At 34.3% G+C, this 18,877-nt stretch overlaps 1 protein-coding gene across 1 annotated transcript in view; it reads right to left on the bottom strand.

Annotated features, from left to right (window-relative positions):
* Window positions 1-225: 225 nt before the first annotated feature.
* LOC145997190 (uncharacterized) overlaps window positions 226-18,877 on the bottom strand; it is a 38,149-nt gene continuing 19,497 nt past the window's right edge. Inside the window, exons 3-4 of the mRNA XM_083133915.1 lie at window positions 16,935-17,438; window positions 226-4,474 (exon numbers count right to left, since the gene is read on the bottom strand). Of these exons, the coding sequence (XP_082990041.1) occupies window positions 3,184-4,474; window positions 16,935-17,438 (1,795 nt within the window). The 3' untranslated portion in view covers window positions 226-3,183. The remainder of the gene's footprint in view (window positions 4,475-16,934; window positions 17,439-18,877) is intronic.

Here is an 18,877-nt window from a genome sequence, read left to right as displayed (position 1 = left end):
TATAATTTGTGCCACTGAACATTGGTTGCGAGAAGAAGAGTTTTCTTCCACACAAATCCCAAATTTTAATTTAGCCAGCGCATATTGCCGTAAACAACACAAACGAGGTGGTGCTGCCATACTAGTTAAAAGCAATATAGCATATGAAAACGTAACAAAAACGAATTATTTAAATGAAGAATTCAATTTTGAACACTCAGTAGTGAATTTAAAATTACAACAGTAGTTTGCTTATACCGAACACCAGATGGCATATTTTTAAAAAAATTAGAAACAATGTTGTCCATTTTACTACATAAGAAATTATCCATTATAGTGATGGGCGATATAAACATAGATTTTTTTAAAAAACAGTCCGGAAAAAATGAACTAAATACAATTCTAACCTCCCATAATTTGATTGCAACAATAAATTCACCAACAAGGATAACACCAACAAGTAAATCATGTATTGATCAAATAATAATTAACCAAGATTTTTTTGAATACACCACATGTATTTTACCTTTAGCCTTGTCCGATCATGAAGCAGGTTTCATAAGTATCCATATACCAGAGAATATAAAAGGAAAAACTGCAAAACGTATCACTACTGTAGAAAAAAGAAAATTCACCAAGGAAAATATAGGAAACTTTGTATATTCATTAAAGAAAGAAAACTGGACTGATGTGCTCATGGAGGAAAATTTAAACACAAAAGTAAGCTTATTCACAAAGACAGTAAAATATCATTTTGAAGTAGCATTTCCATACAAAACATACAGACAACCCCTAAATCAAACAAAATCAATTTCGTGGATAACTAAAGGGATAAAAAAAGTCCTGTGAAACAAAAAGAAAATTATATAAAGAAATCCAGAAAAACAAGAATCCCATACTTAAAGACCACTACAAAAAATATGTAATTATTCTCAGGAAGGTAATAAACAATGCTAAGAAATTGGCCATTGCAGATAAAATACGCAAATCTGCTAATAAATCAAAGAAACTATGGGAAATTTTTAATGATGAAACTGGTAAGAAAACAAAGAACGTGAATGAAGATAGAAATTATGGCTGATGGAGAGAAAATAAGCAATCCCCTTGATGTAGCACAAATTTTTAATACATACTTTGTGAACATTCCCAATACCGTAAATAAAAATGCAGTAATCTCTACACGTAGATTAAGAACATATTTCAACAGTCCCAGAAACACAAACACTATGTTTCTCACACCAGTAACTGAGGGAGAAGTCGAGAAGGTAATTATAAATTTAAAAAATAAGTATTCATCGGGGCCAGATGAATTTTCAAGTTCTCTACTAAAAAAATGTGCGAATAGTATTTTACAACCACTAATAAGTATTTGTAACACATCTTTAGAGACAGGTATTTTTCCTAGTGAGTACAAAATAGCAAAAGTGAGGCCATTATTCAAGAAAGGCAACAAAGAAGAATGCTCATACTATAGGCCAATTTCTCTTTTATTGGTCTTTTCTAAAGTAATAGAGAAAATTATGCTAAATAGATTAGTAACTTTCTTAGAAAAATATGACATCTTATCCAAACATCAATTTGGATACCAAAAAAGTAAGTCAATATCAGAAGCTATTTTTGAATTTACAAATAACATACTAAAATCGAGAGACAAATAAATGCATGTACATGGATTATTTTTAGATTTCACAAAAGCATTTGATTTGGTTCAGCATGACATTTTACTACATAAAATGGACCATTATGGAATCAGAGGTTTAGAAAAAAAAATGGTTCACCTCTTATTTAAAAGACAGATGTCAGTATGTAGATATTAACAAAATCAAATCAGACCAACTGTTCCTCAATACAGGTGTACCGCAAGGCTCAATTCTAGGACCAGTTTTATTTTTACTCTACATAAATGATCTTCCAGAAACCTTATCAGAGTCTCAAACAATACTTTTTACGGATGATACAAATATCATAGTAAAAAGCCTGGAATATGAGCAACTTCAAAAGAATTCCATTTCAACAACAACACAACTAAACACCTGGCTAAACAACAAGAAGCTTTCCCTGAATGTTAATAAAACATTTCTAATAAATTTTAATCCAGCAAAACAAAAAACTTAAATGTGATTATTAACAATGAAGTTGTCAAAGAATGCAATGCAATAAAATTCTTAGGAGTATGGATAGACACAAACCTGTCTTGGGACATGCATATTACTAATTTAACTCAAAAGTTAAGCAGGCTCTGCTACATGATGAGAATTTTGAGAAATGTTTTAACTTTGAATGATTTAAGGACAGTATATTTTGGACAGATTCAACCTGTACTCACATATGGTATCGCTTTCTGGGGCAGTTCACCCAAAATGCAGAAAATTTGTATTTGGCAAAAACGCATATTAAAAATTATGAAGAATGTATCCCTCTCAAACCCAACAAAACAAATTTTCAATGAATTTCAAATATTACCTCTTCCATGTTTGTACATATTAGAAACGTTGTACTTTATTCATACAAATTCTAAAATCTTCTCAAAAAATCTGGACATACACAAGTACAGCACTCGTATGCATAACTCCCTCCACCTTTCTACTGTCCGCACATCCAAAACACATAGTGGTCTAGGATTTCAAGGTGTAAAACTCTATAACAAGCTGCCAGAGGAATTCAAGAATCATAATCCAACCAAATTTAAAATAACAGTAAAAAGCTTGCTTATGAAGTATTTGTTTTATAGCACAGAGGAGTACTTAGATCATATTTTTCATTAATAGACATAACCTTTGACTTTTCTTGTATTTTTATGTTCACTAATAGTCATAACCCTTGATTTTTCTTCTATTTTCTATGTTATTCCATACTCTCTTATACTTTTTAATATGCATAAGTATGTGTTAATTCCTTTGGACTCAAAATCATACATGTAATTTTATTTTATACTCTTTATACTTTTTAATATGCTTAAGTATGTGTTATTTCCTCTGTACTCAAAATTATACATGTAATTGACCTATCTCATATCATAGTGCTATTTGTCCTCATATGATCAAGTGGATGGAAATAAATATTATCTTATCTTATGGGCGAGTTTAAACGTGAATTCTCAAATGCGTTTTCAAGTATCTAAGAGCAGTAAATGTCTTCTTGCACCATGGGCATTCATATGAGCGAGTTCCATCGTGGATTCTCAAGTGTACGTACTTTCAAGTTTCATTCATATGAACGAATTCCATCGTGAATTCTCAAGTGTATTTTCAAGCTTCCACGCCGAGTGAATCTCTTCTTGCATTGAGCGCATTCATATGGGCGAATACCATCGTGAGCTCTCAAATGCATTTTCAAGTGTCCATTTTGAGTGAATCTCTTCTTGCACAGAGGACATTCATATGGGCGAGTTCCACTGTGAACTCTCAAATGCATTTTTAACTTTCCACTTACAGTGAACCTCTTTTTGCACTGAGGGCATTCATATGGGCGAATTCCATCGTGAACTCTCAAATGAGTTTTCAAGCTTCCAGACTGATTGAATCTCTTCTTGCATTGAGGACATTCATATGGGAGAGTTCCATCGTGAGTTCTCAAGTGTACTTTCAAGTTTCCACTACGAGTAAAACTCTTTTTGCACTGAGGACATTCATATGGACGAGTTCCATCGTGAATTCTCAAATGTGCTTTCAAGTTACTAAGACCAGTAAATGTCTTCTTGCACTGTGGACATTCATATGGACGAATTCCATCGTGAATTCTCAAGTGTACTTTCAAGTTTCCACTAAAAGTAAAACTCTTCTTGCACTGAGAGCATTCATATGGACGAATTCCATCATGAATTCTCAAGTGTATTTTCAAGTCTCCAAACTGAGTGAATCTCTTCTTGCACTGAGCACATTCATATGGGCGAATACCATTGTGAACTCTCAAATGCATTTTCAAGTGTTCATTTTGAGTGAATCTCTTCTTGCACAGAGGACATTCATATGGGCGAATTCCACTGTGAACTCTCAAATGCCGTTTTAAATATTCATTTCGAGTAAATCTCTTCTTGCACTGACGACATTGGAATTGGCGAGTTTCATCATGGCTAACATTTATTTTCATTATTTTTTCAATGGCAAATATTGTCTTGGATTGATCTTGTTGCAATGAAATATATTCTTCATGTTTTTGGATATGATGTCTTAAGTGTACTTTCATTGTATAAGATTTTCCACAATGAGCGCAAATGAAATCACCAACTTTTTTATGAACTCTAGGTAGCACATTAATGCACTCTTTTTGTTTAGCGTTACTTCTGTGCTTACGTTCAATTAAGGGAGGTGATCTATTATGTGTGCCCTTACGATAACACTTTGATTTGGTATCACCGTTTTTCCTCGTGCAGGTAGAAATTCTGGCATTATTCAGTTTTAGATCTCCAATATACTTTTCATTAGTACACATGGTTCTCGTGGGTTTACCAAAATTTGTAATTAAACTTGGCATTGTAAAATTTAAATGTTTTAACCTGAAAGACAAAGTTACAAAACTGAAAATTTACCACATGATTGTTGTGCTTGATTGGGTTTATTCTTCTATAAAATATGTACATGTGTGATTTAAACTACTTACTGACCAATCATTCCAAAAGGAATAAACATCTTTCAACATATTCCTACCGTTTTCAAATGACTTCTACTGTGTACTACGAAATGTACTAAAATCCTATTATATATCTACTGTACAGAAAAAACAATATGAATAATAAACTTGCTACAATATATTATATAATCATTTATTCACGGCAAAGAATAGACAGATTAACTCTTGACACCATATTTTCAGTGATTTTGAAGTGCATTGGAAAAACAGTACATGAACTGAATTTCTACTGTTTCTTTAATGAATACTACTGAAGTTATATATATATTAATGACTACATTACTACAACTCCTTCTTCAGAAATTACTCAAGCTTAAAGCAGCTAGTAGTTTGAATACATGATCATATCAGTTAATTTCTTTTCCAGCATGCAATTTCGATGGATACTATTCTATCTATGCATTGAAATTGCAGAAAGGACCCAGTCAACACACTAACATTGCCACAACGTTGTATGTATGTTGTATTTATGATGAATGTTGTATGTAGGGGAACAACGTTGTGATAACATTGCCACAACGTTGTATGATTGTTGTATTTATGATGGAATGTTGTATGTAGGGGAACAACGTTGTGATAACGTTACAAAAAAAAAAACATTCCACTGAATACGCTTTAGTTTGGATGGTCACCACCATGAGTGGCACAAGCGTCCGATCGGAGTGTTTTGTTTAATCTGAATTTGTGAGTGCACTGACCACCAAACCTTATATTTCCTACAGTGTACACTAGATGGCTGTGCGACTCAAATGCAAAACAAACATAAGTTTTAGTACCACAAATAAGGATAACTTCGATTGTAATTAGTGAAAAAATGTGTTTTATTATCCTTTGAGAGATGTGTGAATATAGAAGTTGTAAGGAAGATCAGAAAATGAAATGTGGTGAATCCAAGTGAAACTCCCATGATAAATATTTTTTTCCCAGACTATATAATCAGGAGCTAAGTACTGCAAAAAGAAACTGATTACCAGGTGTAGTTAGAGATTGGTAAATTCATGAAACTCTCCAGACTAACAAATGCCTATTTTGGTGGAAGGAAAAGTTTTTATAATATGTAAAGAGAAACTGTGACGTTACAAACATGAGTTTTTCCTGTTACGCATATGTATTATATACAAAAATGCCTTGGCAAGATTGCTAATAGCTTACCATGCGAAATAACCATATTTTAAATATGCATTGTTGTTATATTCGTAAATTACACAGGCAGAAAGGTAAAGTTGCAAAAAAGTTGTGGCAACGTTAACCCCTTACATACCTAACGTTGCTACATAATGTTCAGTATATGTTGCCACAACGTTGTCAACCTACATTGCAGCAACGTTGAAATAAATGACCCTTAAACGTTGACACAAAGTTTTCACAACGTTGTATCAACATACATTCAACATTGTAACAATGTTAGGTATGTTAGGGGCTAACGTTGACACAATGTTGTGGTAACATCTTGTTGACTGGGGAGCCCTTTTCTGATCAACACAGTCAACAGTGTTTGCTTGTTTTGGTTTTTGAAGCATTGAGTGTCAAGTCTTTGTTTAAACTAATTTTTTGCTGTTTGTGTGAATATAGGAAGAACAATGTAAATTTATGTTTAAAACTGTATGTTTTTCAATTTTCTATGGGAGCATAATCACAATGAAGTTACGCACTTAAAAACGTGTTCACTACTTTTGCTTTTTTGTTGTGTGAAAGTACTGCAAGTTGAAATTCCACATGCTTTACCATACATATATTTTAGTTGTTTTATGTAATTTTTCCATTGCATTTTGAGTAACATAAAACATATTTTTCTCAATACTTATAATAATACTGTTTTCATATAGCAGTGTGAACGGGTCAGCAACTATTCGTGAACTGTTTGTTGTTTGTGTCAATAAAATTTGTGGAGTAGAGAACGGGTGAACTGGAGACTTGCAGTTAGTGATTTGTTTTGGGTCCATAAATCGAGTGAATTCATTCCTGTGAACGGGTCAGCAACTGAACTGAACTCTGGCATCGATTTGCGAACTGTTTGTTGTTTGTGTTAATAGAATTTGAGAAATAGTGCTTTTAAATTGTAATTGAAAGAGGGCTTTAAGTTGTAAGAGAGATAAAAAGCCATGAAAATAAATATGGCCACTTGTAAAAATTATGAGAAGCTGTTGATGCAAAACAGACAGCTACAACTCGAACTGCTATTAAAAGACAAAATCATAAACATTCTGGAAACTGAGGGAATATATGGACAGAAATATGACACTCTAAAATACCAACAAGAAAATACATGGGCTCAAGTTGTGAAATCAAGAAGGAAAATGTTGCCTAACACAGTTCAGACAATATTTTCCTACCCAAATTCCACTCAGTACAGAAAACCTAGAATACATGATAAAGCAGTTAGCACGCCCTGCAAAAAAAACACCATTTCTAACAAAAAAAAAAAACAAGAATGCAGTGAAATTGAATACAAGGAAAATAACATCCAAAATGATGGTAAACAATCCCCCAAGTCAAAACAAGAACAACCTTTCACAAAAAAGAAAAATTCTTATCTTTGCGGACAGTCATGGCCGTGATTTAGCTGCTCATGTAAACAGTATTTCAACCAGTGTAGCGTGTAGTGCAATGATGACACCAGGTGGTGAAATGCAACAGGTAACCCAGACAATAGCAAAGGACTGTAAATCCTTAGGATCTGAAGACTATGTTGTATTATTGAGTGGTACAAATGATGTGTCCAAAAATCCAGGTCAGAATGTTGTAAGAACAATTAAACACATCTTGAAACAACTAACCCATACAGATGTCATCGTATTCAATGTCCCATTTTGTCATGGCCTAATAAGTACTTCTTGTGTAAATAGTGCACTAAAAGAATTAAACAATCAATTGGAATCAATGTGCAAGCAATAAATTCCTGAAACTCAGCATGGTAAATAGAAGTCTGCATACAGAACATGGTCTACATTTTAACAAGAAGGGAAAGCTCTACATCACTCAGTGTTTAGTTAACTTGTGCAATGGAAATAGTTTCGCAGTTCAACATATCATACCACTCAAATGGAAATTAAGTCAAGAAAATTAGGAGAATGGCAAAACCAAAAGGAAATTGAGGAGCCAACACATTCTTCCATAGTAAAAGTACAAGCTGAAAACAAGGCTTGTGCTATAATCAGTGGCGACACCAAAGTTAGCAATGGAAAGTGTAGTGAAAAAGTAAATGCTCCAAGTGTATGTCATCTCAACGGAAGAAGTGTACACCCAGTAATCTGAAAAACGGTTTTTTTAATGGTAAGTGATAAGCATACATAAAATAACTAAGTGCCCAATAAAAACAGCCTGCCAAACCAAGAAGGATTGATTACAGTTCTCCATAACAATGTACACAGCATTTCAAACAAAATTGACCAACTGGAAATAATGCTAAGTGAATGTGCACCAGATATATTTGTAGTCACTGAACATGGTCTCAGGTCTGAAAATTATAAATAATACACAATTACAGGTTACAATCTACATGCAGTTTACCACAGGTCAATTCAAAAAAGTGGTGGCATTGCGATCTTCATCAAAAATAGTGTACAAAACATCAAAAAAGTGTTAAACCTTGACAAATACTGTATGGAAAATATACTAGAAGTTAGTGGTGTAGAGCTTAATATAGGATTAGATACATTTAAGATTATAGCAGTATACGGATCACCAGACAGTGACATAAATCTATTTGTACATAATTTGAACAACATGCTAAACCATCTGACAAGAAAACATAACAAACTATTAATAGTTGGATATATAAACATAGATCTTCTAAAACAAAACACAAACAGTACTCATTACTTGGATACCTTGAAGTCAAACAACCTAACTCAAATGATCCAAGAACCAACTTGAATAATAGAAAATACAGAAACCCTAACTGACCATGTAATAACAAACGTACAACCAAATAACATTAAAGGTGAAGTTCTACATACGCTTATCTCTGACCACACGTCTCAAAAAATTACAATACAAGGAAAAAGGTTAGAATATTAAAAAAGTTATACAATAGAATGTAGGGATATATGTGAGCAAAATTAAGATTATCTTAAATACCTCTTACATCAGGAAAAGTGGATAGACCTTTACCAACTAACTGACATGAATGATATCTCTCAATTGCTAATAATGTAGCTTGTCAAAAAACAACAAAAAGAATATACCCTAATAAGAAGAAAGTGCCACTAACAGAAGAAATTATAGTTTTGAAAAGTAATATGAATAAAGAATATGAAAAATTTAGAATTACAAAAGACACTAAGCACCAGGAAAAGTACAAAAATGTAAAAAATACTATTCAAGAAAGCCATAAGGAAACAAAAATCAAATATTTTCAGTAAACATATAAAAACGTCTGTTAATAAACAAAAAGCAATTTGGAAAATTTTAAACAATCACCACATATCAAACACAAACAATGATAAAGAAAACATAAAAGTCATTGAGGATGACACTGAAGTAATTGACCCAAATATCATATGTAACTTATTCAACGAATATTTTATAAACCTAACTAACACAAACAGAGAGAATGAAAATAATGACAAAACACTACATATTCCAATGCACAATGATCAGCCAAACAGTATATATATCCCAGAAGTAAGTGCCGATGAACTAAAAAAAGCCATACAAGGTTTAAAAACAAAAATCTCACGGACCTGATGAATGGTCGGCTGAACTTATTAAACCCTGTTCAGAATATATTATAGTATGCATTCAACAGTTCAATAAAAAATGGTGCATTCGCCAAAGTTCTAAAAAACAGCATAGTCATACCCATATTAAAAAAAGGAGATGAAACGGACATTGAGAATTACAGACCTATCTCCCTAACATCTACTTTTTCAAAGATACTAGAAAACATTGTATCAAATTATATTATAAAGTTTTGTAACAAACATAACATAATGAACAGAAACCGGCATGGATTCCAGAAAGGGAAATCAATAAACACAGCTCTAGCACAGTTAATAGATTATATAACAGAAACATTAGAGAAACACAAAGCTACAAACATATATATCTGGATCTTTCAAAGGCATTCGACAGGGTAAAACATGACTTGCTTATGGTCAAACTAAGCAACATGGGAATAACAGGGACAGCTTATGATCTTATCCAATCCTATCTACAGGACATAATGCAAATTACCCAAATAAGATACAAAATACATGGTATAGTCACTAACTTTAAATCACAAAGTAGGAAACTGTTAATGGGGGTACCCCAAGGATCAATCCTAGGTCCCTTGCTCTAAACAGTATACCAGAATACCCAAACAAAAAAATTATCACCTATGCAGATGACACAACCATGCTTGCCAGAGGTATCGACACTACAACGCTTGAAATAAACACTTTTATCACCATAAACCAACTGGAACAATACCTAACTTCACACGGATTATTAATAAACAACAATAAAAGAAAATTTATGATATTCAATACGATCCGAAACATGAATTTTGAGTCACAAACACCATGCATAGACAATGTGCTCATAGAAACTGTATCTTCAGTAAAGTTTTTGGGAATAACACTAGATCAAAAATTAATGAGTGAAGAACAAATTAACAACATCTGCAGTAAACTATCATCTAAATAACACCTGCTAAAACGAATGGCTGAATATAATTTTACAGAAATTAACATATGCATATATTATGGACTATTTATGGACCCCTATGTTGAATATGGCATAATAGCATGGGGTGGATCATCTTATAATAATACTGTCAGAATACTGAGACTTCGAAAGAGAGCACTTAGAATAATGTACAAACTACGTTGTAGGGCATCTTGTAAAGAGTTATTCAGGAAGAAACAAATGATGACAATATACTCCCTATACATCTATAAGGCTATAATTTGTTCTAAATACTACAAGAATGACTAAAAATAACCAATTACACAACCACAATGCGAGAGAGAAAGATGATTATTACCAGAACCAATACAGACTCAATATCCCAAAAAATCACAAATGAATGCCGGGAAAATATACTACAACCAGGTGTCTCATGACATAAATCTGATATCTCCAAAAAATAAACAAATACAAACAATTAAAAATATATTTGACAGAGAGAGCTCTCTAGTCTCACAGAATTCATGGAACAAGACACTATAAATTAGAAACGTTCTCAATGTGTATATACTTCACAAGCAAACCTCATGATAGTTGAACTAAACAGCCCCCCCCCCCATCCCACCTGATATTCCAGCATAATAATAATAAATGTTTAAAAAAATCTTATTCTTATTTTAATGCAAAGCCATTGTACTCAACAATATGTATTTTATTTTTATTCTTATTTTAATTATGCAAGGCCAATGTACTAAACTATATGTATTTTAATTGTACCAGTATTCTTATTTCAATGATGCAATGCTAATGTGTTATTATTTTTATTGTAGTGTAATGAAGTGTATTTATTCAATTTTTACTTTGGTGTAGTGATGTAATGTACTACATAATGTTTCTTCTTTTCATTATGAATTACTAAACTAAATACTATATTATTTTGTATCTTGACGTTTTCCATGCCCTTTTAATCAAGGGTCAATGGAAGAAAATAAGATTCAATTCAAAATTCAATTCAATGTACTGAACACAATAAAAAACGTTAGTTGTACAATTATGTTAATGAAGACATTAACGGTAAAGTTTAGCTCCTCAAGACAGTAGATGCAGATGGACTACCAAAAACAATAGAAAGCATTAGCAGTGCAGTTCAGCTACTGAAAACAGTACACACATTTGTCACTAAAAACAGCAGAAAACATTAGCAGTATTGTTCAGCTACTGAAAACAGTAGGTGTTTCAAAACCCCTATTGATCTACTGAAAATAGTAAACAGAATTATCAGTAGGGTACCAGTCTACAGAGTAAATATATACGGCTTAAATTATAATGAAACTTTAGGACCACATTTAATTAATTCGCACTTTCTCTTCCACATGTAATTTTAGTGCTTTACTTGAAACTGCATTCTTACAATTCGGCTTGCTACGTGCTTAACAATTATATAAATATTATGTACACTAACAAAAATAACATTTGTTTTGACATTTGCTTCTTATGTTGAGGGTGTAATTTTAATTGTACCCACTGACAAGAGATATGTATAGAGGACGTCAAAACAAACAACTTTTCTCAGTAACGTTCTTGTGTTTGTACATTTTTTCAGTGGTACACATGTTTCAAAAGGTACATTTTGACAGTTTCATTCTGACAATACAACACATTTGATTGTATCCAAGGTATATCTTCCTGATGTGAAATTGTACATGCCATTATTGCAAGGAATGCAAATACTCTGTGAACAATGGCATACTACCATCCACATTATGTGCTGTAACTAAACGAAGAAATGCATCCAGTATCCCAACAGAATATAAACCAACGGTGGGAAAACCAGTGAAAAAAGAGCATATTCAAAAGGTATGAGTTGGATTTAAGTCCACTTCATGCACAGGAAGGTTAATTGAAACTGGAAATACAGTTTAAAGTAGGATCCCAACCACTTGTGACTCCACTGGATTGAACCTGGGACAACTTGTCACAAGGTGACAACATTAAATTCAAAAGGAAGTTCTTACATTGGATTTTACCTCTTAACCTGTGTCATTTATTTGAAAATCAATTTGGTCAGCACATATTTATATGCTAGTTTTTACATTTGTCCTTTTAAATCAGGTTTTCATTGTGACCCTAGAGATTTGATTAAGAAAAAAGAAATGAACAAACTCAATATTCCAAAAATAAGTCAACGTTGTACACAATTGTTCACATATAGAGGCACACTCGTATAAGTTCAAGTCCAGCTTCGGAGCTGATTGTGTGTGAAAGTACACCTGAAGTACATGTTCGTAAAAGTGTTTCTTCCCACTAAAGTTTTTCACCACATGCTGGGAGTTCAATGATTTTCCGAATGAAAGAAAAGTGTTAGAGGAAGACCTGACATTGAAATTATTGCGGCAAAGGAATGTCAAATTTTAAATTCGAGAAGCAGGGGAAAAAATATGATTTTTTTTTTCAAAAAAGTCACCATCCCATAAATAATCTTTAAAAAGAATGATTCAATTCCTTTACTGTGGGGAATTTATTTGAAAGATTTGGGGAATCCTCTTCTGCAGCCTGCTTTTTGGACACTTCCTGGCGAAATGTTCTTCATGTGCTGTGATCTCCGTCATTTCCCTTTGTACCCCCATTCTATACCTGCGTTCCATGTCAGACATAGTATTCCCGGGAATCCCTCACTTCTTGTGGGGAATCCCTGCCACATTAATTTTTGACACACGATTTGTGCATCATTCGCTAGCCCAGGTGTGTTTTCTTTGGGGATATTGTGTAGCATCTTCTTTATGAGTAGTATTTGTCACACGATTTCAGCATCCCCTAGCTCTGGCACGGTGAGTCATTCGACAAAATTCCATTTACATTTTAGTCTTCATTTCACTTAGTGATTCACCCCCTCCACGTTGTAAACGGAATTTTGCACCACCCTGTATACTCTAAGGCATGTTCAGTATGCTAGGTCTTGTTTGTTCCACAGTGTGCATTCAAATTCAAACAAACCTAGCAACACATTATTTATACATTGAAATCAGTAGAGGTGATTGGGTGCCAAAACTGGGAGTGAGGTGTGCAAGGACAGTTTAATTTTTCTTTGTAAACAAGGTTTATCATTAAAAGATCATAATGTGGGGTAAAAGTGAGTGGCAACTGCCCCACCCTCTAGTTACCTACACTGATCAGTAGTTCTGACACAACTTTTCCCCCTCTCTTCAATTGTTTTTCTTCCACATTTGGCTCATTGAGAAGATGAGGATGTCTAATGATATAATGAATGATCAATCACAAGGAACACCAATGCCAGGATTCAACCCTAGGACCCATGGAATCCTGATGCACTCTACTGATCACCCTGCTATGGAGTTTAGCAGCAATGCATAAAGATGAGAAACATAATCAACATGTTGATGTTATTTTCTGGTGTCTGGCAAATACACACATCAATGCTTGGGAGTGAGAGTTCTTGCCAACAAGTTGTGGTGTCTGTTTATAGATGTCAATCACATGTTATTGATCTGGTGATTCAGTTCTTTATGTTGTATTGTTTGTGTAGATAAACATGGAAAGGCAATTTCCCATAAGCATTCTGAATTTCTGTTTTGAATGTTTACCACATGTTTAGCAATGACAATACTGATGATTCAGGTATGATAACATTTTAAAATCAGAACACGGAAACATGTAGAACAGTATTTGGATTGCAAATTGAGAATATTGTGTGTAATTGCAATGTAAACATATTCTAGTTTTACTTCTGTTGCTCTGCTATGAATTGTATTTGCTTTTGATGTACAATTTTAATGGTTTGTCAGTTATTCAGACAAATGCCCAAAAAGGCATATATTGTAGGATAGAATTGCTGTTTATAGTTATAAGAAGAGTCAGTTCTTTTGTTGAAAGTTCAACTTAAGTATTGATAGTTTCAGGCATGAAAATAGGACTATAACTTCACTTCACTATTATATTTTTTTTTATTCAAGTGCTTATAATTCAGTGATATAAATGTTTTATTTATGTACTTTGCATTTCTTGTACTTCATGAGAATGTACATCGCTGAAGACAAAATATTTACTTCAACATAGTTTAGTGTTATGCTGCAAGTTTATCGTGGATAGATACATAGAAAAATAGTTAAGAATGAAATGAAATTATCAACCTTTCATCCACTATCGATCAACCACCTCTCCACCTCCTACAAGAGCATTTGTAAACAACAGACAGGGCACAATTGCACGTCACTCTTCAAAACACTGCTCAAATGCAGAGGAAAAATTGAAATCATTTCAACTAAAATTGCTCTAACAAAGAGGCAACTCACAATGGTTAATGCATGGGCTGACAAAAATATATTCCAAATCCGAATTTATCCAAAAAGCAGGTAGTTTTATTTTCAAATCCAGATTTTTAAATTTTCCAGCTGTTTTTAGCCATCTCTATTATCAACGGGCCATTTCATCTGCAAAGAGCATTTAGTCTTTGTACAAAATGTTCATGGAGATGAGCAGTATTCCTTACATTGAGTGAAGTGGAAAACCCCAAAAAACACTGAGCAACACATTGACTAAGTTGGTGTATTTCAAGATGACTATGGAAGTCAATTTGGAGAACACTCGGAGGTAACTGACAGCACAATGTGTTCAGAGTATGTTGAATCAAAAACGTTATCTGCATTCATATCAATTTCATTTGGAGCTACATCACAAACCCAAAACCAAACTCAAGAGCTTAATCTTGGCTGTAGACTTGTTGCTCAGGATTGAAGAAGATCTCTCCAATTAATAAATTACTTTTTTTTCTTGTATGTACGCATTGCTTGCATTATAGAATTATTTTCCTGTAGTTTACGGTTATTACAAGCATAAGAAAACAGTTTTTCTTTGTGACGTTTCAGGAGAACACACGCTCCTTTCATCAGACATTTATTTTCATTTTGACTAAATGGTTCATTGTTATAACTGTTTTCATTTTGACTAAATGGTTCATTGTTATAACTGTATCTTTAGTCAAAATGAAAATAAATGTCTGATGAAAGGAGCGTGTGTTCTCCTGAAACGTCACAAAGAAAAACTGTTTTCTTATGCTTGTAATAACCATAAACTACAGGAAAATAATAAATTACTGAGGTAGATTTCTCACATGAGTTCTTTTACTTTGCTGGGAAGTTAAAGAACAAAATATATAAACAATGTGATCAGAATATATTTTGATTTGCTTTGTGTATGCAATACCATTGAATCCCATTTTTTTTTAAAAAAAAAAACATCGTTGTGTACCAAATATCAACTTCACAGTATTGTATAGATTTCCAATTTCTCATGTGTCATTGCTATCAAAATTATCCATTTCTGTTATATAACACATGTCAAGGGAAGCCACCAGAGATACTTTGACATCACAGTCACAGTCCTCTAACTGTGATAAACTGAAGCAAAGAATTATAGAGACGGTATGGAGTATTATTCAAAACAACTCATGAAAAAAAAATAGGGAACTTCAACATAGACTAGATATCCTGCAGGCAACCTAAATAACACATGTTGGAATGGAGATTATATATATTACAAATTTTCAGTTGCAAAATACAAGGGTCGTTCAAGGTTGACCGGGATTTTCGTACGTAAAAAATCGATGAATAGCCAGATCATGATGAAACGTGCGGGTGACGTAATGTATTCCTTCGCAAGTAACTAGCGCCCAGCATGACGTATTTCGCGCATGTGCAGCAGTTGCAGCGAACATGGCGGCAAGCAGTGTGTCTGTGGCTGTGGAGCAGCGGTGTGTAATCAAATTTCTCGTGAAGGAGAAAGTGAAACCAGCTGAGATTTTCAGACGATTGAAAGCACAGTATGGTGAACAAACAATGTCGTGGACAAGAGTGTATGAATGGTGTGAGCAGTTTCGCGAAGGACGGGAGCTGGTGACAAATGAAGCGCATGGTCACATTCGCCCGACTGCAGTCACACCAGTGAATATCGCACGTGTTGAGCAAATGATTCTTGAGAACCGGCGAGTAACAGTGTGGGATATTGCTGCCGAGGTGAATATCTGTGTCGGGAGTGTTGAGACAATCATTTTCTGGACAAAGGGAGCACGATTAATGCCCAGTATTACTCCACATTGTTGAGTGGTGCTGTACGAAAGTCCATTCGCAAGAAAAGACCTGGGATGTTGTCTGGAAATGTCATTCTTCTCCATGACAATGCCCACCCTCACACGGCCAATGTGACAACAACAACTCTGGCCGACATGCGCTGGGAAGTTCTGCCCCATCCCCCCCTACAGTCCGGATTTAGCCCCCAGTGATTATCATTTATTTGCACCCCTTAAAGACCATCTGGGAGGGAAGAAATTCACGAAAGACGAAGCACTGCGGAGCGATGTCCTCCAGTGGCTACGACAACAACCAAGTTCTTTCTACGCCAAAGGAATTCGGGAGCTGCCAGAACGATGGCAACGGTGCCTCGGTGCGCACGGAGAATACTTTGAAAAACTGACATAGTTTGGTGTTTCTTCTGCTACCTATTTCCTCTGCAGAAATAAAAATCCCGGTCAATCTTGAACGACCCTTGTACATCACAAATAACCCTAAGTTGCTCCCTTTAAATTTTTTTCTGTGATTTCAACTTCAATCCTTCAAAGATTTCTGAAACACACTCTCTTACTTACATTTAAAATAGGCATATTTAGAATATTACAGTGTAATAATGATATTGTTTGTTACCTGGTATCATCTTCTTCGTCTTTCAATGGTTTGTTCAAATCCACTTCTGTCAGATTCATCGTGTCTCTCTCTTCTCTTTCAATATAAGGAACTCCTTCATCATGATGTTCCATAACCTCCTCCTCCTTTATATATTCTCTTATCTGAAATGATGTCTGGTATTCATTTCCTATGTCAGATTTGTTTTCCTCGCATTTGATTGAATTTTTTGCTTCTTCGTTAACAAGTGATTGGACTCCAATATTACCACTTCCAGTTGTATCAGATTTTGATTTTAATAATATCCCTGGAGTAACATTATCAACTCTATTTCCACAAATATCATTCACTTCACAAGCGTCGAACTTGTGTATTGATGTTTCACTGTTGCTTGTATCTTCTGCTTTTAAGGACATGCTGCATATTGGTGATTGGGATATAGAGTGCTCTCCAATTTGAAATGTCGGTGATGTGATAACTTCCCCATCACATTTAATATCTCTACTGTCAGCTGACACATTTTCACTGAAATTATGGGAAATACTAATATATTAATTGAATATGTTGGTTATCAATGAAGGAACAAAAACAAAACTTTCATTTGCAAGGTTACTTATAATATAAACAAGGGCCATATTGAATGTAATGAGCAAAATTTTTTTTTTTTTAAAAAAAAATAATAATCAATGCATGCACACGAAGTGAATCATTGCAAAATATTGGCGGCAAGGTAGTGTGATAGAATCAGCGCAGGCAGTTCTCTCAAATGGCTGACAGTGATGTTTCGTTTCGTCAATGTGTTGTGATTGAATTCATTGTTAAAAAGGAAATTTCTGCTGCTGAAATACAAAATAGACTTAGGCATGCATGTGGAGATGATTGCATGGGAGCTACCAGTGTTAGAAGATGAGTAAAACATTTTAAAGATGGAAACACAAGCATCAAAGATCAGGCGTGTCTTAGCAAAGTTATGGGCACTGTCTTGTGAGATGCAGAGGGATGCATTCTGGTTGAATTTCTTCAACCTGGGAAAAGATAAATATTTGCCATTATATCCAAAAACTTCACAATTTCCCTCGTGCATTGCACGATAAACGTCATGGAAGGAAAATCATCCTTCATGTTAAGTGCCCGCAAGTTAGCGGATGTCTGAAATAATGGCCAATAGAAGGCAGCACGTGACAAAAATATTAGGAACGCTGAATAAAGAAACAATGAGTATGGGAATGGAATGAAAGTGTTTATGAATATTGGAACTAATTATGTTTATCTTAATCCAGAACAGTCTATTACTTAAGAGGGGTGTGAAGTGTTCTTTCTCCTCATTCGTTCCGGAGGAAAAGTCTTACAACAATCGGTAAGATGGAAATTTCGTAGGAACAGGAAAATTTTCAGGGAGAAACACCTGTTGTGTTGTATTAGGACTTGGGAGGACTTTGCCTTAAACCGCAAAAAATAACACCGAATTGCAGTAAAAAATAACACCGAAATTTAGGGAAAAATAAAACTAAAACTTCACGTCCCTACATATGACCAATTTGCATTTACGGTCTTGCCTGAAAAATCCCCGAGATTTTATTTGGTTCTCTGAAAATGACACAACTGTCTCTATCTAACAAACCTTCCCACTGACCCAGCCTTCTGTTTAATCACCGGGCCAGCCATCCATAAAATCAACGAACCTACAATCAAGATAAGGAAACCAGTGTGGTCCCGCAATAAACGTTGATATTCATCCAGTCTACATTATGCTCTTGTCACCATAAATTCATACTCTGCAGAGGGTAGATGATTACAGAGTACAGATGTTGAGCAGGGGAGAACCATTAAACACTGGATTCCAGAAGTTCCTGAACCGAAATCGTAAATTCAGACTTCCAGACGGAATGGATGCAACTCTGACATCTCCGAACAGCATGAGAAATGCCGGAATTTTGAACTTTAACTGTGCTACAAGATCTGTG

Source organism: Lepisma saccharinum, chromosome 13 (genome assembly GCF_977018435.1).
Source record: "Lepisma saccharinum chromosome 13, izLepSacc3.1, whole genome shotgun sequence".
NCBI lineage: Eukaryota > Metazoa > Arthropoda > Insecta > Zygentoma > Lepismatidae > Lepisma > Lepisma saccharinum.
This window is presented reverse-complemented; position numbering and strand designations above follow the sequence as displayed.